The sequence below is a fragment of the Cimex lectularius genome, unplaced genomic scaffold, assembly GCF_000648675.2.
Source record: "Cimex lectularius strain Harlan isolate CLEC.00 unplaced genomic scaffold, Clec_2.1 scaffold176, whole genome shotgun sequence".
Taxonomy (NCBI): Eukaryota; Metazoa; Arthropoda; class Insecta; order Hemiptera; family Cimicidae; genus Cimex; species Cimex lectularius.
In genome coordinates, this window is record NW_019392891.1 from 63,045 (window position 1) to 87,393 (window position 24,349).

The following is a 24,349-nucleotide window of genomic DNA, read 5'->3' on the forward strand; positions in this document are numbered from 1 at the left end:
ATTCCAATACACTAACATAAACACAACATGGCAGAAACACTATATATGTTTAAAAATCCATATACCCATGAGGTACCTGAACTTCTTATCTGTGCCCGCTACGTGAAATAAATTTTAATTAATGATATTGCTAAGGGAGAAAGATACTGTCTGTTTTATTTTATTTTCAAAAAGAATAAATAAAATAATCAAATATACTGATGTTACCATTATTTTTTTTGACGATTCTCTTAATTAATTTTTTTAAAATCTGTGAAACGTAAGTAAAAGGTCGTCTTTGAAATATTTGTAAGAATAAAAGAAAAGAAGAAGTTATCATTCTTTTCTATTAAAAATGATAATGAATAAAGGATGTCGGGGGGTTTTCAAGAGTTCTCCTGCTTTTAGTCCTTATTGATGTTATTGCGAAAGTTGTGTTATCAATTTGGAAATTAAAAGGTGAAAGTATTTGTTGAGCGGACTCAAGAGGAAGACCGTTTTTACACAATTACCTCTATTTGAGATCAACTTGAGAGGAGCGAAGAATGAGCTTACCGTGTACTGCTAAAGGAGGATGGGCAAATTAGGATTAGGAAAAAATAATAGACAAAAGTCACACATTTTGTCAAACACGATCGGAAAACGCAAAAAAAAAAATTTTCCACGAACGCGTAGAACATGTCTCGATACCTGATGAATATTAAACGCTTACGACCAGTTTGAAATCGATTTTATCGTAATTTATTCGATGAGAGGGTTGTACTCTCTTATCTCCTGTCCACAGCGGTTAACGTATTGGTGTCAGTTTTATAAATATTGAATCAACGTAGGTATAAAAACGGTGGCCGCAAGGTCTTCTGCACCTCGACCTATTTTACTCCTTTAATTATACAAATCAATTTAGTTTGTGAGGTTAATAATACAAATCGTAACTCATCACCTAAACGATTAAGCATTTCAGTAAGTTCTGAATCCGCATACGAGCTACGGATAAGCTTGTCTGCACGGACTTCAAGGACTTTATTAACCTCACTACGGATAGTATCTTTACTTTGGGATAATATATTATCCTAAAATTTTAGCTTCACGTTGTTAATCAATCTCCAAGCCTTTTTTTTTCAATGGATACCAGGGACTGGAGGAGTTCCCTCCTGAGCACTGCAGCTGAGCTGTATTCTTATTGTACTTTATCCCTGGCTCCATATTTTGGGGGAGGGCGCGCAACAAATGTGAACTTGAGCCCCAGTTGTACCGGTGTTCTTCCATCGAAGAAACTCATTTTTGAATGGGGTTGGGACCAAATTCAGGGTCGCTGAGATTCGATCCCGCCCCTTCCATTGATGAGTGCCGTGTCAATTTCTTTCAATTGCGGCCACCGGTCCCCTTAGGCGTCAGAAAAAGTCCAGAGGCGACGGTGGGGATCGAACCCACGACCTCGGGAGTCTGACGCCTTAACCACTCGGCTACCGCGGCCCGCTTAACGAACGATCTCCTTAGTCCAGGGCTACCGCGTCCCCCCACATTTTGCATTAAGTAAAAGATTAATTTTAAAGAACTTTAAATTTTGTTTCCATACATGTATTAATTCATTTAACAGTAACTGTTCGCAAAGGTAGTCCTATGCGCGCGGCATACGGTCTGACACTTAGTGCAGATCCGGCCACTCGTAATAGGCAAACGGGGAGCGAAGTTGTCTTGGCCCTTTGGGGTTGAGCTGCCTCTACACCAATGCTGGGGCAGTAACACCATCTGTTGAATGCGGAGGTGATTCAGCTCTCAGCTTGAGAATCAAAACGTCCGATAAGGCCGAATAGGCTAGGTGCGGACGTTAAAGATCCTCATTGTCCTTTCTAGGACGACCGAGAATACGGGAAAGATTGTACCCTCATTACTTGGGCATGTCAATCGGGTCTAAATCGGTCAGATATGACCGGTGGTTTCCATGACCTAACAATGCCACGGTGGTTTTGTGAGTATGGCAGATGCTCATTTTCAGACGAGATTCTATGGTCGGGAAGTATTTCCTTGTTTCACATCCATTTGTTGTTTCTCTCCATTCCTGCTAACATATTTGTAGTTATTCTTTTTCCATGTTCTTCTTAATAAACTTGCATATAATACAACTTGCAATTCCGAGTCGCTTGCTGCCTCCTTTGCTAGATGGTCCGCTCGTTCGTTTCCCTGATGTCCTCTATGAGATCCATCTTAAATATCCAGTGTCCTTTTGTAGCTCCGATCCAGCGTTGTTCTTATTTCTTTGGCAAAGGTGTTGTGATTTCGAAAGTTCCTCAAGATATTTAAAGACACCTTACTATCTGTTCTTTACGTTATTTTCTCTCACATTCTGTTGTTCCCAGCTGATTGCTTCTCTGATGCTCAGTAACTCCGCTTGAATACATGAGTACCATGGTGCCAGGTTTAATTTTTCTTCTTTAATGATTTTGTTCGCTTTCTTGTCAATGATTGTGAAGACTTTATCTCCCATGCAGCTCGGTGAAAATTTCGGTATTTGGATTATCTAATTTCTTTCTTATATGCCTGGGGTCTGAACATAAGTTTGGATGTCTGGAGGAAAAAGGTCGATCTGCTTTTACAACGTTATTCGAGATCGATTTTCGGGACATCTGTCTCCCCCTGAGTTTCGTACAGAAGAACTGATTGGCGTAGAGGAAATTGACTTTACCGCTACGTCCATCATACAGAGATATTGAGTCCTGCAGCATCTCTGTACATGAAGAGATAATGCATTACATCTCCAAGGAGGAGCTTCAAATTTGTAGAAGAAATGTGAAGATAAAAAGAGAAGATTTTAAAATAAATAAATAATTTTACGCGAAAAAACTATTATTTTTAAAATATTAATTTAAAGCTGTATATTTATCGCAATTAAAATGTATTTATATTTTACATCTAGGTATATTTTGAAATTGTTCAAGAACCTTTATATGATGGTAAAAACATACTTACGGATATTTTATAGTAAATGGCTGTTACTATAAAACTGTGTTTATTGTAAATGGTTTAAACACTTCTATTTTGTAATCAATGCTGGTCTGGGAATGCCTAACAAATGTCCATCTGGAAAATCAGGTAACTTTGATGTGGGTGCCGGACGAGGGGACAGAAGAACTCAACCTTTGGGCCAAATCCTCAAATTAACCACAGAGCATGCCGAAAGCGGAACTGGACAGGATGCAGAAAGAAATTTGGTCATTTGGCTACCGCTGGATGAATTAGCGAATGAAAGAGGTTTCTCAACATCTATACCAGAAAGCTGCAGTGCTTGGTGAACATAAACCCCCTACTTCGTACATCATCATCATCTCAATATCTCAACCAGAAAAACAGAAATCACGAATAATCTAGATCTCGGTAAGGTCTGGATGAAAAACAAATTCAATCTGAAATAATTTTAGTCCTATTTTAAGATGATCAACAGAATCAAAAATTCTTTAAGATTCAAATTGACGAAACTAAATTTTTCATAGTTTCAAATTTTTATGAAGATTGACTCAGATCCAACAATCAAAGAACCTTCAAATGGCTTGCAGTATAGTTTCAAATTTTTATGAAGATTGGCTCAGATCCAACATCCAAAGAACTTCAAATGGCTTCCAGATCATAAATCTAGATTATTTCTGAGTAAAAAAGTGATACACCTAAGACTTTAAAAAAAATCTGCCTTTCTCCGAGCAAAAATCAATGGAAATAATTGACATGAACAAAAACGTTACCATAATAGTGTAGAAACATGAGACCAGTAGAGGAGTAGAAACATTTTTGTTGATGCAATCAATAAAGTACATTACTTCCAGATGTTCGATGATTGTTTAACTTTGATTAAGGTAATTAAGTTGGCTCTCGCCATTAGGATCAATCTGAACTGGGAATTTTTTTGGCTATAAAACAATTTAAAATAACGTCTTTAATTCTCTTTTTTCAGTAAGGAATTTATTCCATTTGTAGCATAGTGATTAGGCAGAGAAATCAAATCAGTTTCAATTAAAAAATTGAAACTTTCCACAAAGAGATTTCATACAAATGAAATCTAAAATAAACTTCACTTTGTCAGTATTAATATAAAGTTGTACAATAATTTTTATTACAATGTTATTTCAATTTTTTAAAATATTATAAACAAAAGTTATTTTACCTTTTTTTTAACGAGAGCATTTCAACTACGAGGTTATATGAACCCTCGGGGTGCCGATGTTTTTGAAAAAAAAAGCCCATTTGTAAGTATGTCGGTTTCGAATGCAGGGTCGCTGGATTCGAACCCGGGATCTTTACCTTACAGTGATGAGAGTCGTGTCAACGCCTAAACCGTTGCGGCCACCGACGCTTTTGTTTACCACAGCTGATTAATCGTATAATTATTGCTTCAAACAAAGTTCCCTTTTTCTCTTTTCAACAGCTCATTTTACTTAACAAAACTTACAAATCACGAGTGTTGCTGATGTTGAACTGAACTACGTACCGATCAAACTCACTAATTCAACCTTTATATTCTAACATTTTTTATTTGGACCAACAAAAAATTTAATTTAAGCCTTTACGCCTTCACGTCTGAAAAAATTGGACCTGGTGTAGTACAAATTTGCGCGATGTTGCCTAGGTCTGGGAAATAAATGAAGGCTAAATAATAAAGTCGTTATAGAACATATTAGTCAAAAATGATGTAGAAATATAATAAAATGTCTTAAAGACCACCTAAAAGAACTCTGCGAGACGCTGTTGGACGTTTTCCAGAAACTGGGTTCTACCATAGAAGGTCCGGTTCTGGACGACCTATGGTAACAGAACCACAAGGTGACCTTTTTTTGACTTTGAGAATTTTACGAAACCGGCACTTTTCTCATCAGCGATTTATCAGCTCCATGAAGTTCGAGGTGACCAAATTTCTGAACGCACTGCTCGAAGAAGATTAAGTCAGTATGGACTGATGACTTTTCGCCCCGTAAGAGGACGAGAATTGACCAGAACACACAGAGTTGCTTGGCTCTCATTTGCTCGAGAACACAGCCATTGGTCTTTGGACAATTGGTCTGCTGTTCTTTATAGTGATGAGTGTAGATTTCTTCTACGATCTTCAGATGGGCGGGAAAGAATCTGGAGAAGGCGAAATGAAAGGTATGAAGCCTGGAATTTTTCCCAGAGCCAACCTTTTCAACGTAGCTCAGTGATGATGTGGGCGGGAATTTCAATAAAGAGTCGCACAGATTTGGTTATTGTTCGTGAAGGTCGTTGACGACCACTCGCTATGTGGATGAAATTTTGGGACATGCCTTTCCTATCTTCGATGAAATCAGTGACACTCATATTCTAATGCACGATAATGCCGACCCACATGTCGTTTGCATAGTACAAACGTACAACAGCTTAACATCTTTGTCTTAGCCTAATTTGGTGGGCGGTATGTTTGAGCTCGTCCATTTTTCTTAATATTTAAATGTATAAATTTGCAAGAATAACTGTTTCCTTTATAATTTTTCCTTTCGTTCTCTTTCCCCATTTCAGTTTATTTCTAAACCTTTTTTGAATATGTAAAATAATTTTTTTGTAATTGAATTTAATCTAATGCAAGATCATGACCGCACACATGTACAACAGCGTTTGTCTTAGCCTAATTTGGTGGGCGGTATGTTTGAGCTCGTCCATTTTTCTTAATATTTTAAATGTACTAAATTTTCAAGCCCATTCTCCAGACTTGACCCGCATCGAACATTTATAGGCTAACCTCAAAAGACGAATAACAGGACGTCCATCACTTCCTGATACACTCCACGATCTTGAAAAGTCTCTTCGTGAAGAACGGGCTAACCTCCAGCAAAGATAATTTCCAGATTGATAGAAATTATGCCGAGTCATCTTCGAGATGTAATTAAGACAAGCAGAGGAAATAATGAAATGTTAATTAAAAATCTAATAAACAAATTTTAGCTTTCCGTCTTTTTTTCATTTTCCTTAGCAATTTACTTTTTTTAACTTTTTTAAGACAAAGACTCAATTGTTAAACGTTAAAAAACGTGAAACTTTGATTAATGTAAAATATATGTACAAATCAAGTGGGTGGAGTTTTTTGCCATTCAGTACACTGTACAAACAAACAATTTACGGGAAACAACCCCACAAACATATTGTCCAAACTTTGATAACCGAACAATACAATATTTATAAGACAATAATTCACTCAAAGTTATTCTATCGAATACCGTCAAATTCTGAGAAAATCTGCCGAATCAATAGCTGGCGCAAAGCCGTCTTAATGGCCACAGCCAACTTAATTATTCTTAATTAAAGTTAATAAATCGTAGCACAGTAAGTAAAAATAATAAGAAAAGTATTTTATCAAACTTCTGTCAGTTAGGCAACTGAAAACAGTTTAGGGACAATTGGTAAACCATAAAACCTTTATTCTTAGACAGCCATAAGAAATTAGGCCTGCGTTTGGAAATGTTATTTCTCCATGTTGATTCTTGGAGGAGTCGAATCGTTCCTTCTTTGTCAGGCCATATTGGCGATTTTCTGCTCGATAGTCCCGTCACGTTGAATGTACACCAAAATTGCTTATCATTAACGGAAAATAACAAACGGCCGGGCAATGACAACAACCCAAACCCATAAATACTTCACCTCCAAATTACCATTACTTTCTGAACTAAAGTCGTTCCTCAGCCACATTGCGAGAGTTTCTTTTTAAAACTCTATGATCTGTTTTCTCCCTGCGATCAAATTCCGCTTGTTCTTGAATGTCAGTATAGCTTGTTCAAATTTAATGAGTGATTAGTGACAATTTGGCGAAGACTGGCCTACAATTATTTAATAATTACCTGTGAAGCGAAGGTAGCAGGTGCAAAGGTCCAGCTCGCAATGCTATTCCGCCCAGTGCTCTCTATTCATCAGGAAAACATCAACATACATACAAGTAATGTAGTGTTTACTCTACGTCTATTTCTTTTATGAAGAAGAAATCGACCACGACGAGTAATGTGTTTGGGATCTGGTTTCTGGTCAAGTAGAGAAAGAAGTAGACTGTGATTACTTGCAAATCTTTCGGACTTTATAAGACCATCATCAGGTCCTGAATAAATATAACATTTCATTATCTCATTAATTACAATTTCATTTGTCGCCGAGAATCCAATCCGATTACACGACATTTGAAAAATGGCAAAAAGGAGGGAAAATTCAAAAGGTGCGGTTGAAATGGGAAGTTGGTGTTCGAGTGGATCGAGGTCACGATAGCTCAAGTGGTAGAGCAGCGGCGTATCAAGCCGAAGATCGTGGGTTCGAATCCCGCCCGTGCCATTGACTTTTTTATCTCAACTAAAAACCTTAATTAATTGCAATATATTAATTGGTCAAGCGGACCACGAAATTAGTGAAATTAATTACAAGTTTTTTGGTTTGTTTGAACTTACAGCATCCTATTTCTCAAATTAACATTACAGAATGACGAAAAAACCCATCGACTACGAGGTTGGTTAAGTATTGGAACATTAAAAGACTTATTTTCTCAAAATATGACTGCACGCTTCATTCATTTGTTTGAAATGAAAAAGTTAGCGAGCGGGATTCGAACTCACAACCTTCGGCTCAATACGTCGCTGCTCTAACCACTTGAGCTATCGTGACTTCGATCCACTCAGACACCAACACCCCATCTCAACCTACAACCTTTCGAATTTTCCATTCTTTTTGAAATTTTTTTAATGTCGTGTAATCAGGATTCGATTCTCGAAGTGGCCACGGGGAGCTGTTAGTGAGGTTATATTTCGTTTTATTTATTAAATCCATTATATTTAGTGGTCTGATTGACCAAATTGCTTCATTCAATTAATTAATCGTTTTATGTAAGGTTTTGGTTGAAATGAAAAATTAGACTACAATTGTTAGATGTGTGGTGTTCAGTGACATTTAATTAATGATTATTTGAAGATCGTGAGATGCGGTCTGGTGTGACGTAGGTTCAGAAAAACATTTTCTTTAGCTGCCAACGTTTCGATCTTTATTGAGATCACCTTCAGAGCTCAAAGCGGTTGTTTTCGGTTGAGAGGGCACTCTCAACAAGACACACAGTAATGACAAGTCTGCACAGAAAAAAATCATTTTGAGCCCTGAAGATGATCTCAATAAAGATCGAAACGTTGGCGCGACAAAGAAAGTGTTTTTCTAAAACCTAAGTCGCACCCGACCGCATCTCACGACCACCAAATAATCATTTTAGATTATATTGAATTTTATAAGTGTGAAGACCTGCAAAATTTAATATGTACAAACTAGATCTTCGTCAGATTTATTTGTACGATTTTAAACTTGAGCGATATGTTGCTCAAACGGCGCGTAACAATACAGTTTGGGTGGGAAGCATTAGCGAATGCACGATGCATCGATGGTTTCAGATATTTCGTCTTGGAGATTTCCATCGAAGGCAGGGAAAGTCCTGGTAGGCCTTTGTTGTGTCGACGAAAGAAATTTAATGTAAGACGACAAAGGAAATTTTGCAAGAGCTTAGTGTTGACCACTCAACCGTTTTTCGCTTTCGCCATTGGAGCAAATTGGTAAAGAAGATCGACAAGAGGAACCTCACGAAATAAACAAAGCCCAAAGAAATCGACTTTTTGAAATTTGCACGTCTCTTTCGTTGCGTCACCAAAACGATGCATTTCTAGATCGAATCATCACGTACGATGAAGAAATTGATTCACGTGCAATAAGAGGAAGCGTACATGTCAGTAGCTGGACAAGGAAGAAGCGCCAAAACATCCCAAAGCCAAATCTGCACGAAAAAAGGTTTGGTGTATATTGAACTTTCTATAGCTCCACTATACTTTCTTGAATTATGGGCAAACTGCAACGTCTTTGCCAAACATTGGTTTTTGAGGCCGATTCTTCTTCACGATAACCCCAGGCCACATGTCGCAATGCCATAGCATAAAGAATTCCTTTTATGAAGCTAAATTTGTTTTTATCAGTCCCCTGTAGAAACTTAAGTTCTTAGGATACGAAACTTTACCGCACCCTCCATATTCTCCCAACACTCGCCTACAAATTTCCATTTTTTACGCATTTTGATCACTTCTTGAGGGAGAAAATTTTTAGAGAATGCGGTGAAGCCGAAAACGACTTCCAAGACTTTATTGTGAGTCGAAATAAATATTTTTATATAATATTTACACTATTACAATCCTAATAATGATACTCTCCTTCAAATGTTATAATTGTCTATTAAGAACTTTCTGAAGCCAATACATGAAAAAACATTCCCAGCTCTTTCCATTTAAGTATTGAACGATCTACTCGTAGCAACATACTTTTCCCCAAGGATTTTTTCTAAATTCGTTTAGAGCAGATCGCTACATAGTGAATAACATCTTCCACCTAGCAAACATTACACATTATACAAGTATGCTGTTGTTCCGTCCATCTAAAATTTAAAGCCAGTAGACCCCATAGCATAAAGAATTCCTTTTATGAAGCTAAATTTGTTTTTATCAGGCCCCTGCCTGGATCGTCTTATTTCCTGTTGGAACGTTGAACAGTTTGCTTTATTCATCCAATTATTATAATATACTTTTTAATAGCTTCCAGCAGATAATTAAATGAATTTTTTTCAAACTTTTTTTATTAAATAATCTAAATACCCTAGTTCATATTTGGTACAGATATTTTTAAAAAAAGGCAGTGCCAAGAACGGGATTCGAACCCACGACCTTCGGCTAAATACCCCGCTGTTCTCTCTTGAGCTATCGTGACCTCGATCCACTCGGACACTAACTTCCTATCTCAACCCACATTTTGAATTTTCCCTCCTTTTTGCCATTTTTCAAATGTAGTGTAATCAGGATTCGATTCTCGGCGACAAATGAAAGGGCCAGAGCTTTGGTGAAAACATATTTCATTTTACTTATTAAATCCATTAGATTTCGTCGTCCGATTGACCAACTAATTTCTTTCAATTTAGGTAGTCAGGTTGGCAGAGTGGATATAGGCCACGACTCATATTCGGCGGCTCTTGGATCGAAACCGACTAATTTCTTTCAATTAATTAATGCTTATGTAAGGTCTTGGTTTAATTGTTTAATAAATAAAAAATGAGCGGGATTCGAACCCACGACCTTTGGTTCGATACGCTGCTGCTCTACCGCTTGAGCTATCGTCCCTTCGATCGACTCGGACACTAACTTCCCATCTCAACCCACATTTGGAATTTTCCCTCCTTTTTGCCATTTTTCAAATGTATTTGATTCTCGGCGACAAATGAAATGGCCACGGAGAGCTTCAGTGAAGTATACTTCATTTTAACTTATTAAATTCACTAGTTTTTGTGGTCCGCTTGACCAATTAATATCTTTCAATTAATTAAGGTTTTTAGTTGAGATAAAAAAGTCAGAGTCACGAGCGGGATTCGAACCCACGACCTTCGGCTAGATTCGCCGCTACCACATGACCTATCGTGACCTTGATCCACTCGGACACTAACTTACCATCTCAACCTCACGTTTCGAATTTGAAAAATGGCAAAAAGGAGGGAAAATCAAAGGTGGGGTTTGGATGGGAAGTAGTATCCGAAGTCAGCTCAAGTGGTAGAGGAGCGGAGTATCGAGCCGAAGGTCGTGGGTTCGAATCCCGCTCGTGTCACTGACTTTTTTATCTCAACTAAAAACCTTAATTAATTGAAAGTTACCAATTGGTCAAGCGGACCACGAAAACTAAACAATTTTTAAAAAAATTTGCCCAAGACATATTCATGTTGATAACTATTTCGGCTAAAAATTTTAGCAGGCGAAAATCTGATAATAGTATTTTTTTGTAGATATTTAAGGTGCAGCTCTAGGGTAAACAAAAACAATGTGCTTCTATTCGACTCGAGAAAAATGGCATAGGCGTATTTTTTTGGAAAGGAGTACAATTTGTTAAAAAAGAATTAATTTAATTTTTCTACCGATTCAAATCTCCAAAATTCCCGCGCCAGTGCCGCATAGAACATTATACTCCGTAGTAGCGCATCCAAAATTTTTATGTTTAGTTGATAGAGGTATGGCATCTTTTTTTAAACCTTTTCGGACCCCAGCATCAATATGTATCATTTGAGACGAACCTGAATGTTCTATTTTGTAAAGAACTATGAATTGATGATGTAACTTGTAATATTTTATAGCAATATTTTTATTTCACACTGTATAAATAGCGTTTTTAATATCGAGCAGAACCATCAGTTCTGGATGAAATTAAATCCTGACATTCAAAAATAATATTATTGAGACAAGGTGTCGAGTTAAAAATGAATGAATAAATAAACAATCGGCTGTTTATACTGAGTATCTGAAGTAAGAAGGAATTATCAGGCTTTTTGTTTATAAAATCTCCTTAAATTTCTTTCAACAAGAAAAAACATTTCTGAGAAAAACAGTGCATTAAGAAGACAAGCAAGAAAAACATGGTTGTTAAAAATTCACGGATTACTTTTAATTTTTTATTTTATCGTTGTCGTCAAAATTAGCAATGTAGATATGCAGCTTTGTTGAAACGTATTACGATTCTTAAGGAAATTGGTTGCATCGAATATTTATGGGGGAGGCTTTAAATCGATCATGTAATTTATTCGATAGGGGTTGTTTTCTGTTTCTCCCCAGCCGAATTGTTTTTCCGTGGTTTTCACCACTTACCTCTTTTATAATACTGTTTACGGTTCGTAATAATTACACGAATTTTAATTACGATTACGCAAAACATTCATTGTTTGTTAAGGGGTCCTCTTGTAATTCATAAAATGTGGTCTTTGGCTTGTTATGAACATCGTTGCTTTTTTTTTCTGCCAGATTTATATTTGTTTCAGGAATCATTGAAACCAAAACATTGTCAAATTAAAAAAAGGAATCAATATTTAATAGTGCGCCACTTTTTTTTGCGGATCAGAGTATTTGCTATAATCATCAATAAGATCGTCAGTCTTAAAAGTGAATTTGGGGGGGGGCGCAACGGTTAGGCGTTGACACGGCGCTCATCAGTAAGGTAAAGGTCTCGGGTTCGAATCCAGCGACCCTGCATTTCGAACCCGACATACTTAAAAATAGTCTTTTTTTCAAAAACACCGGCACCCCGAGGGTTGATATAACCTCTCCTGTTGCGAACCCTCGTAAAAAAATAAATAAATAAATAAAGGGAATTTGTCAGTTTTACTTTCGAATTTTCTTGAACTGTTTCGTGACATTGTATGTTACGATACTATTTACTAAATTAATTAATATTATTAATTGAGTGGTGACAGCATGCCCAGAGGAACGACAGAAAGACGGCAATTTGCTAAGTGTAAATATAAATAGCGCCTACCTATCCCTTCTCCACGAATGGTTTATTCTGTACGGCATACACATTAATCCCCTGATAAACTCGAGGAGGTAAATATAATATAAAGATATTCAAATATCCAAATGATTTTGATGTCAGTTGATAGCAGAAAGTTTCTAATTGTTTCAACAAACCTTATGTAACCACTCACAAAAAAGTCATAAAATCAAAGAGAAAACAGATAATAAAGTAACAATAATTAGAAAAACAGAGCAAATGAAAACACGGCCGACTAGCGAAAATTATAGAACGATCTCCTTTTTTTATATTGTACTTTGCTTATTGTACTTTATCCTCTGGCTCGGTATTTTTTGGGGGAGGGCTCGCAACACAAATGTGAACTTGAGCCCCCATTGTACCGGTGTTCTTCCATCGAAGAAACTCATTTTTGAAGGGGGTTGGGACCAAATTCAGGGTCGCTGAAATCCGAACCCGCCCCTTCCATTGATGAGTACCGTGTCAATTTCTTTTTTTAATTGCGGCACCGGTCCCTTTATGCGTCAGAAAAAGTCCAGAGGCGACTGAGGGGATCGAACCCACGACCGCGGGATCTACTAGCCGAGAGTCTGACGCCTTAACCACTCGGCTACCGCGGCCCGCTTAACGAACGATCTCCTTAGTCCAGGGCTACCTAAACAGTAATCCATGGGGAAATTGGAGAAATATTAATTACACAAATAAAAGTACAATGAATAAATAAAATTAAAATGCTGATAACAATGAGTACTGTCGGTAAAACATGGGGTCTCAAACCATGGGTAGCCAAATGGCTATATACTGCAATTATTATACCTAGATTATTGTTCGCAGCTTTAGTATGGTGGATAGGTCTAGAAAATAAAGGGAATAGTAACAAATTAAGGTCGTTTCAAAGATTAGGCTGTTTGACGATGACAGTAGCATTTTCAACTACACCCACCCTAGCACTTGAAATCATAAGCAATACCACAACTCTACACATTGAGGCTTAGGTCAGAGCAATAATCAGCTGTTACAGATTAATTAGTGAAGGCAGCTGGAACCATAAGTGCAATAACATAAGTCACTCAAAAATCCTACAACTATTGAGTAAGGTTAACGGCCAATTATTAAGCGTTAGCGATAAAAAGGTTAAAACCTCTTCGGGGAAAAAATACTTTCAGGTAATCGATCCTTGTGAATATAACTATAGTGTGGATGATGACCATCGAACATAGACTGCTATACAGATGGTTCACTTATTAAAGGTAAAGGAAGTGGTGCTGGAATCCATATACCTAAATTAAGTATCAGCATCTCCTCCCCTCTTGGAAATAACACCTCCGTTTTTAAGGCGGAAATCTGGGCCATTAATGTGTGTTGTAGAACACTTATGGAAAATAAAATCAAGGGAAAAGATATTACAATTTTTTCTGACAGTCAGGCATTCTTACGTTATTACAAAAAATTTGTCAACATGTAGACTGGTGGAGGAAACTGTAGATCTTATTAGTAGAATTTCTTCCAGGTTTGAGAATAAGGTAACCCTTATTTGGATACCAGCACAAAAAGGGCACCAATGAAGAGGCGGATGGCCTAGCCAAAGAAGGTTCTAATACTGCATTTGTCGGGCCACAACCGGTATTACCTCACTCTATGAGCACAGCGAAAGAGAGTATTAAAAACTGGGGTATGAAACAATTCCTTATGAATGGAATCTATTCCCCGTACACAGGCATTCGAAAGAGTTTGTTAAGGACATCAAACCTGCACAATCTAAATGGCTATTCTCTAACTCAAAAGGAAGGGAATTAGGAGGCTGATAGGTATCCTGACGGGCCATTGCCCACTGAGAACCTCTTCGTAATGGGTATTTTACCGGACCCCTTTTGCCGTTTTTGTGAAATAAAAAAGAAACGGCAAGGCACTGCCTCACTGAGTATGATCGGTACGCTAGGTCTAGATTTGAAACTTTTGAAGGAGAGGACATCACCAAATCACTCCTCGAGATTAAATGGTCCAAAATCTTGGGTTTTGTGAAAAAGTCCAAGAGGTTTATGCCCCCGGACCTTTTAGCGTTGGGGTACGAGTCTACCCAGGCATTTAACCCCTCGGGTCTTGGTCCTCCACCCTGCATTATATATATAAAATGAATGAATAAATAAAAAACTAAAAACAATGACTACTGACAACGAAAGTTTTTCTTATTTTTATTTATTCATTCTACGTTTATTTTTGCACACATAAGCAAAATAGGTAAGTGAGACGGACGGTACTGGTCGATCGGTTTCCTAGGAATTTCATTGTTGATACTGGGGTCGATTACTGGTAAATGCTGCTTTTGGAATACCCTAGATTTTTCCATTGTTATATATAAAAAGCCTTTATTTGTCAAAAATGGCATTTAATTCCTTACATTTACCAAGCCTGTAATTATCGATTTGGCATGACTTTAAAACATTTTGAACCGTTTTCAGGCCTTCGATCGAGTCGAACACTCGCTTTCTTTCGTGGTCCGATTGACCAAATAGCATCTTTCAATGAATTAATCTTTATGTAAGCACTTGAGCTATTGTGGTGACCTCGATCTTCTCGCACATTGAAAAGGAGAGGAAATTCGAAAGGTTGGGTTGAGATGGGAAGTTGGTGTCCGAGTGGTAGACGATAGCTCAAGTGGTAGAGCAGCGGTGTATTTAGCCGAAGGCCGTTGGTTCGAATCCCGCTCGTGACACTGACTTATTTATCTCAACCAATACCTTGCATAAATATAAAATAGTCATTACACTCCACAAATGAAACAATTTCTACTTTCTAAAAATCGGTGACATTTTTTCCTTCCTTTCCCTAATAATCCCGCCTATAATAAATCTAAAAAGACCAAGCCCGAACAATAAACCATTACCCTTTTTTTCATTGTCGGTCCCTTTCACCTCAATGAATTCGACTCCTCATAGAAAAATAAATTTCTATGCCTACTTCCTTCCACACTCGTGCAAAATCAAATTTATATAAACAAAAAAACTTTTTTTATCTTACTAACACTCGCATCACAACCGTGACACATCTACACAAAAAATAAACATTTTGAGTGAACACAAATACTTTGATTCCATCTAAAATTTCTGTCGCTGTATAAATTCATTTTTTCACATCTCACATATATTTGTACAATTTAAACAATGTTCAGGCCCTGAAGATGATCTCAATAAAGATCGAAACGTAGGTACGATAAAGAAAATGTTATATTAAACCTACATCACACAAGACCGCATCTCACGATCTCCAAATAATCATTTATTAACGGTCACTAAATACTACACATTTATATTATTGCTAAAAGTACTCGAAGGTGAATAAACAATTCGTTTGTTATTATTCTAATGGCAGGACCTTTATGAACTAAATTAATATAACTTGTCAATTTAATATAAATGTTATTCATTTGACACTTTAATCAAATATACTGAATTGTGAAAAAGGGAGAGGTTACAAACATTTTACCGAACAATAATTACGCGCCTTGAAAAATAAGATACCGACAGTAATTATTACGGAATATTGAAAAATGGCACGAAATGCTTGAGGATCGGAATAACCTGCGATCCGACAAATAAATTCACATATTTCATGGCGGATAGAAAATCTGAACGATTTATTTTCAAAATTGCCCCCTTAAAACTCAAACCCCCACGTTCGGAAACACTGCTTTAGATAATGATGATCGCGATGCATAAATTCATAATAACCAATTGTTGGTGGTTCAATTTTACAACCGAAATTACGATTTATTTCTTCTTTTAAAAGCGTATCGGTAAGAAAGTGACCAAATGTATCATCAATATTATTACAATCGGTGGTGAACGGTATAGGTTTTTCTGTTGCATGTCGAGGAACCGATGGGTCAATAGCTGAGAATAAACAATGGTTTGTTTATTTTGTTATGAAATCTTCCTTCTCTTTTGCTTTTCTGAAGATTTTTTTCTCGGTGGTTGGAAAAACGAATTAGAGAATAACCAACTATAAACTCAGCCTTTTGTGATTTTGTTTCGATTCGTGTTTAATTTTTAATTCGTTTAATTTTAATTTAATGAATATATAGTGTATATATAGTGTATGTAAAAAAGTATATATATATTTAATTTGTGAAGTAATCCTTTCATTTACTTCCTGTAAAATTTTGGTATTTTTCCATTGTCTATTCAATAATAATGAGGGTTTTCATATAGAAGATGAAAACTATTTTGTTCCAGTTTAATAACAAATTTTTCAGTAGCTGGAATGTGAGGAATAATTTTCAGTATAAAAGGTCGAGATAAAAAAGTCAGTGTCACGAGCGGGATTCGAACCCACGATCTTCGGCTATATACGCCGCTGCTCTACCGATTGAGCTATCGTGACTCCGATCCGCTCGAACACCAACTTGCCATCTCAACACAACCTTTCGAATTTTCCCTCCTTTTTGCCATTTTTCAATGTCCGAGTAGATCGAAGTCACGATAGCTCAAGTGGGAGAGCAGCGGCTTATTTAGCCGAAGATCGTGGGTTCGAATCCAGCTCGTGACACTGACTTTTTTATCTCGACAAATACCTTTCATAAATATTAATTAATTGAAAAATGTTAATTGGTCAATCGTACCACGAACTGTAATGGGTTTCAGTATAAAGTATAATTTAATTATTTTATTCGAATTGTGTTAAAAATAAAATTATACCATTCCCAACGGGACGTTCACAGGCCGACGATCGTCCATCCGTCTGAGCTTTTACCGGGGGGAAAAGTATACTAAGAATGCGATAATGAGCAGCGAAGAGCAAAGTAATGATATTTTCGTGTAAGGTAATCGTATAAAATTTCCTGGAAAATTGAAATATAACGGCCGGGATAAAAATATAGTGAAACGAAAAGGGGCGATATGATGAAAAATCTTTTACAATCAACAGTATTCAAGAAGAAAGGTCGTCTGCTTTAGATTTCTGTGAATTGTTTGGGTTTATTAATACACGAGAACGTAAACACATAATACATAAATATTATTACATTTATTTGATCTATGTAGGGTTCCAATTCGTAGAGTTCATTAGACGGGTGAAAAAATACTAAATGGTGGGTTCACCGTTTTTTCGGCACTTGTGCCATCATCAGGGCCTATTTTGTTGCAAATCCAAATAAATACAAAATAATATACAATTAATAATTAATGTAATAAAATGGTATACGTACTTTCCCAAGGATGACGAAATGGTTAATATGAAAAATTATTGTACAAATGTTTTTGGTTCGCACTAAAAAAATTTCAATCTTCACTCATGAGAAGATCTCGGGCCACTTTCGCTTCAATCGTCTTGGAGGATTTTCAGGTGAGACTAGAAGTGATAAATGTAAACATTTATGGGGGTTTGTTTGATGGAATTTTTTATAGCGGGTTTTGATGAGTTCATGTACTAACGGGATGTGTAGGTCATTATGAATAGTGTAATTTGAAACGTAAAAAGGAGCATTTATAATTTGACCCCACCATACGCCCAGAAAGGTCTTAAAATTAAAAGTTTGTTTTCAATGTCTAATTATTCAGAAATCGTGAGATGCGGCCTGGTGTGATGTAGGTTTCAGAAAAACATTTTTTTATCGTGCCAACATTTCGATCTTTATTGAGATCGTCTTCAGGGTCTGGGATTTACAAACATTGTTTACATTTAACAAATTAAATTAATTAATAATAAATTGATTAATTAAATATAAACAATGTTTGTAAATCCCAGGCCCTGAAGATGATCTCAATAAAGATCGAAACGTTGGCACGATAAAGAAGATGTTTTTCTGAAACCTACATCATACCAGACCGCGTCTCACGATTTCTGAATAATTATCGATTAACGGTCACTAATCACCACACACAATGTCTAATTTTGATCGTTAGCCAAGTAGACATTTTGATAATTTATAACGTCGGTGTTTTGCTATTTTTTTCAGTCTTATCCATGAAAAGTCATCTTAGTCAGTCGTTTATCCATGAAAAGTCGAAGATAACGCACGAGATACAGTACTCACTGCAGGACAGATATTTTTACATAAGGTAAAATTTTTCTGTACGCTTTTACTTAGGTTTATCTTCATTCTTCACTTTGAAAACCATACTGTTAATTCATTCAGGTTTTGTAAGTGTTGAGTGTTAATTCAAGGGTACGAATTACGCGTAAGCATTGCTGTATCATCAGCGAATATTCAAATGTTAACATGTGTAGGAATATCTGCAGTGTATGGAAAATAGAAATGGTCCAAGTATGCTTCCTTGAGGAACAGCCTCCCTAATGCGTATGTAACTCGAGAATTCAGTTCCCTGACGGACTCGGCAAAATCGGTCCGTCAGATGAGATTTCAGGCCTGTTCTAAATCAAGAAAGACACCCAAGCAATGCTGTTTTTGTTCGAGAAAAGAGGCTATATTCTTCGCAACACGATGCAATTGTTGTGTTTCCGAGTTAAATGTGCCGAATCCAAACTGATCTGGAATAATATTAGAATTTTAAATTATTGGCAATACTCGTCGGAGAAGTAGTTTTTGTAAAATTTTGGCAAGGATAGAAATGGGTCTAATGGGTCGATAGGAACTTGGAAGATCAGAAGGTTTATTTAGCTTATGAATCATTTTAATTATAGAGAACTTGCAATGGAAAATATGTGGTCCTGAGTATAGCGTATAGGTATATAAAGAAAATTAAACTCTGTGGGGCAAATTTTGTAACATTTGTATAGTCATTAGATCATAACCTGGAGCTTTTGTGTGTCGTCTGATGGAGTAAATGCTTTAGAAGGAGGAGAGTGTTGCAAGGGGACATTCAAGTCGTGTGGAAAATAGGAAAATAAAATAATATTCCAATAAGTTTCACGTAAATTTTTCCAATTTTATATGGTGTAGGTTTTAATTAAGATTAAAAATAGCATTAAAATCCTACGACTATTACACAAAAATGGTGGTAAACTGTGGTTACAACGAAGACGTTCACTCCTTCCAAGCACTTCAAAGTTTTCAGACAAATCGTCAGAGATATGATCGACCTTAACCATCATGAAGACAAGATCAGTTTCCCGCTTCCTGACGTTTCACTCTAACCTTTCGTCTCATGCTACCCCTTGCGTTCAAGCCAATTATCTTTTTCTATTATCTATTTTTTCGTTAGTTTCTGTTACCTCCCTTCCACCAATTGAGAGTGCCAGCCTAGGTGGTTTTCTCAAGAATACTCCAGGATCATTGCTGACCGTAGTGCCAGAGGATGAAACCGGGCAAAAATCAAAACACAAAGCACAAATTTAAAAAAATTTAATCGTTTAGTTAATCGTTGTGTCAAGTTCGTTACGAACCTGCCTTTTATTTCATAATTTAAAGAGAAAAAAAAGTCCGCTCTTAAAAAATGCTTTAAAAAGGAGAAAAGAATCTACTATTGAAAGAAGACCTTCTTAATAAAAATTGGGCCTTTTGTAAGGGCGTTTGAGTGTTTCATAAGTTCCTTTCTACCCATCAATACTGCTGAAATATCTCTCATTGAAAATATCTTTTACATCAAACCTTTTTTCGCATCGCAACAAAATGAAATACTTAAAATCTATCTGGACAGGAGATCAACATGAAAAAACATGACAGTAATGAAGTAATCTGAAGCATACTAGACTTGAAACTTCATCCCTTATCATAATTATCATAAAATGAGGCTATTATTAATTAAACAATTAAAAAGGACACTTGAGTCTACCAATTTAATTAATTAATTATATTAATAAACAGATAAAAGTAAATTTCACTTCTTAATTGAGTGTAATTTTTCGTGTAAATTGTTTAAAACGTTTTGGATGTAATTCGATTTGGATCTACAAAATTATCTAGCCTAGATAACGAATAACGTCATAGAACCAAGCATGTTTTTCCATCATAAAAAAATGAAAGACTATATTAAAAAACAAGTTAATATATATGAAAAAAGTGAAAAGAAATCACTTATCAATTCTTTCCCCTCGAGTTTGATTTATACTTTTTATATTATATTATGGAAGATGTTAACAATCGCATGCTTTTGTGATAAAAGTCAGATTTTTTACGTCCTGGAAATTTCAATCTGGCGAAATGGAAAAGCGCAGATACAGCTCATCTTCTCGATAGCGGTGTCATATTAAAAACATAAGAGCAAATTGAAACACTTAGAAATTTGACATTATATCATCAAGTTTTTGGTTGGGAATGTAATATTTCATGAAAATCTACAAAAATACGCTGACTTTCTCCTTATCCTAATCAAGCCTGATTTTTGGTATAATCAAAATTTCAAAAGCGTAAATAAAAAAGCAGGCCTTTCTACGAGCTTGCTGGATCAAAAGGGTCGATAAATAAACTTTTGTAAAGAAATCTAATGGGGAAAAAGTGTCACGAGCGGGATTCGAACCAACGACGTTCGTCTCAATACGGCGCTTGGGGTCAGTGGGTTCGAATCCCGCTCGTGACATTAACTTTTTCATACCGACCAAGACCTTAGATAAAAACAAGAATTAATTTATATTGAAAGTAAAGTATATTAAAAACCACCACGTTTTATTTATGGTATAATTCAGAGGGATGAAAAGCATGGGGATTATTAAATATAAAACCTTTTTCTGGGAAAACCTGATCAAACAGAATATTTCTTTTGAGAGGCATTTAATTGAACAAAATATCTAAGACATAATCTTTACTTATTTAAATCAATTAGAAATATATATATATATATTTTTTTTTTAACGCAGTCATAAATTTTGTTTGCTATAAAACTCATTTTTTTCTTGTAAATATGGTAAATGTTAGTATTAACAATTTCATGAATCATAAAAATCATCTGGGATCTAGAAAAAACGTTGAATTTCCAAAACATTTGAGGTCATCCAGGTACATCCAGATAATAACTGAACTTAACATAAATTTTCTGAATAATATTAACTTTGCTGTTGATTCTGTAGCTTTAGCAAAAGAATATAATAACGGTAAATCAAAATGGTGTTCAAACTTTAAAAATATCTTTGGTTTAGGGAGGAATGCATTAGGACAAAAGTGAATTAAAGCTTTTTTTTATTGACTAACGTTCCTTTAATCATTTTTAGCTGCACTTTAAATATGCAACAATCAAAAATGTTGAAATTTTTAGTACATTGTGTAATCATGCACACAAGACTGCATTCACTGACGGGCCAGTAAGGCATGAAGTTTCTGTTTTCAATATTAGAAATATCGACCACTTTTTCACTCACGAACACTGGATCAAGGTATGGTCTTGAAGAAGAAAGCAAATTCAGTTTTAATGCCAAGTTTCGACCTATTTTAAGTACATCATCAGGGAAAAACTTGAATATGTCTACAGATTGGCATATCGGTCAGATTTAATCCTTGGCAATGTTGCTATTAACTCTGCTGTTAATTAAATATGCAAAAATGGAAAATGTTAGTATATGGTGTAATCATGCACACAAGTCTATACAAAGCATGAAGTTTCTCTTTTCAGTATTAGAAATATCGACCACTTTTTCACTCATGAACTCCTGTAAACATTCTTTACGACATCCTATAAAGTCTCAACGGACTATAAAGGAGAGGAAGGACACAGGAGAGCATCAGATACAATGATATGGTGTTCAGATGGCTTCAAAACAAACGAAGGATCCGGATCGGACATTTTCTGTACAAGCCCAAAACATGAGCAATCAAACTCACTAGGGAAGTCCACTTCGGTCTTTCAAGCAGAAGTACATGCCATTAACGCTTGTGCCATAAAAAATCTTAAAACAGATTACACTGGCAAAAATCCTCATTACATATGATAACCAAGCAACTATTAAGTGTTAGCGTGTAAAAACATCACATCCAATCAAATCCAACCTGATGATACCTTGGGTGCCACGGCACAGAGGAGGAATGCATGCAGTACCTTTTGGTAACGAGAAACCAGGCATACTGGCCAGAGAAGGGCCTGGAAGACCATACAGGCCTGAACCTATACTTGAGATAACAAAAACAAACAGAATCTTCCATCGTAGAATGGATCTAAACAAACCAAAAGTTGAAGTGGTTAAACTCTAGCGGCGCAAGACACAGTAAACTTATGACCCCCACCAAGACTGGTAAAATTCACAGCTGAAGTTGGAGAGGGCCAGACTCAAAGGAGTTATAGGACAATTAACCGGTCACTGGCATCTGAGACAACATCTATTGTACATAACATGGGCATATACAACGATGATCCCATCTGCAAATTATCTAATGAGGAGGAGGAAACAGCCACCTTACCATCCTCGAAGGCGAAGCAACAGAATCATTTAACCTAACGTACGAAAAAATCTAGGGAATGAAATTGTAGCAGACAATGACCTGATGCTTCTAAGAAGAAGGATTGACTCTATTGCACTGAACTAAGGAACTAGGAAGATACAATAAGCCAGAAGACTACAGTGCCTGGGAACATATTTCAAAATTTTTGCCCTGATGATGACCTTAAAATAGGTCGAAAGCTTGGCAGTAACAACTGAACTTGCTTTCTTCTTCAATACCATACCCTGATCCAGAGTGTTCTTGTGTAAGGCATGAACGCCGTCCATCAAGAGAGCATCAACTTTCTTTTGCCGATGTGAGCCAACTATGTTGTCCCGTGATCAACCTCGCTGCCGACAAGGATTGGCGGGTAAAGTTGAGGATGGTAATTCGCGGATTAGGGGGTCTGATCGATCGGCTAATGTAGAATGAAAATTTTTGTAACGGAATTGGTCAGTTCGGATAGAATGGGATTTTTAAGTCGGTAGAGAGTATTGTTCGAAAAATTTTAGATTTTTTTTAGACTATTAGGATTGGAACGGTTAGCAGTTCAAGTCCATATTTCAATAGTGGGCCTAGCAGGGACGTGTATAATCTTTTTTTGTTTGTTCCTGTTTGGACCGCTCCAGTAATCTTTTTAGCAGTCTAATGCAGTTGTAAATAAATGAATTAAAATATAAAATTAAAAAAACGACCCAAACATCCATCCCATAAACCATCCCTAAACAATCTTATAGAAAAACCACTAAAACAGTTCTGGTCAATAGATGAAATTTTAAGAGCAATAGAGGAAAACATGGTGAATCATAATCTTAAATATTGTTTTTTGAAACTGTGTTTGTTACTTTGAATCCAGTCGAACAATTTTTACTAATAATTTAATCGGATGTTTTGATTAAAAAATAGAATAAAAACTTCATTTTAAAACCCTGACATCACTCAAAATATTTTTTCTTTTATATTTTAAATTGGAAATACCTACATTAAGCTGAAATTTATCCTAGCCTGTTTGTATTTGATTAATAAGATGTAATATTTCCACCTGTTCTAACCTGGACGGTGGTCATGTTGAGACACGTTATGTTGTCTACATCGCTATCCATAGCAACATGGAAAGAGGGTTGTTCCCTGTACGAAGCTCATCCAAGACTGGCCAGTTTCCACCCCTGTAGAGCAACGCCACCCCTCTGTCCGACCACCTGTTGGCTCGTCGTCCGGGGTCTATTCCTCGTTCAAAATTGGCCTCTCTCACTTTTTCACGGATGGATTTTTCTGGGAAATTCGATTTAAAACTTGTAAAACCATAGTTAAGAAGTTTTCTAAAGCTGTAGGCGGTTTGTAATTTTTACGTGATGGAAGGAAAGGTTAAAAAAAACAAAGGAATATATTCACCTTTGTTCTACAACGTACGGGTCAAAATGACCCAAAAATTTCAAAAACGCGCGTGTGTCAGAGGGCAGTGATCGGAAGAGGTTGAGGCTTTGAGTAGCTTTCCTTCTAATCTTTCTGTAGACGTGGACGCCATCGGAATCCTTTTCACATGTAAGTTACCTTGAAATATTTGGAATAAAGTAACAAAAATCATGGTATGGGTCAATATGACCCCACGTTTTACGACATGTTCTTTTAGTTTTAGTTCAAATTTAATTTCTTTTCTATAAATTTAATTAGTTTTCTTGATGCTTTTCTTTATAATCTTTCTGGATTGTTTCAGTCATGGCAAATACTTCACATTTTGTA

General features: G+C 36.3%; 1 protein-coding gene and 1 non-coding gene across 2 annotated transcripts in view; both read right to left on the reverse strand.

Moving 5' to 3' along the window:
• The window catches only part of LOC106674052 (tachykinin-like peptides receptor 86C), an 83,519-nt gene extending 59,781 nt beyond the window's left edge, over positions 1-23,738 (reverse strand). Inside the window, exon 1 of the mRNA XM_024229103.1 lies at positions 23,662-23,738. Coding sequence (XP_024084871.1) covers positions 23,662-23,712 — 51 coding nt within the window. The 5' untranslated portion in view covers positions 23,713-23,738. The remainder of the gene's footprint in view (positions 1-23,661) is intronic.
• Trnay-aua lies at positions 16,614-16,686 on the reverse strand. The gene has a single exon. It is a non-coding gene; the product is annotated as a tRNA-Tyr (tRNA).
• Positions 23,739-24,349: the final 611 nt, after the last annotated feature.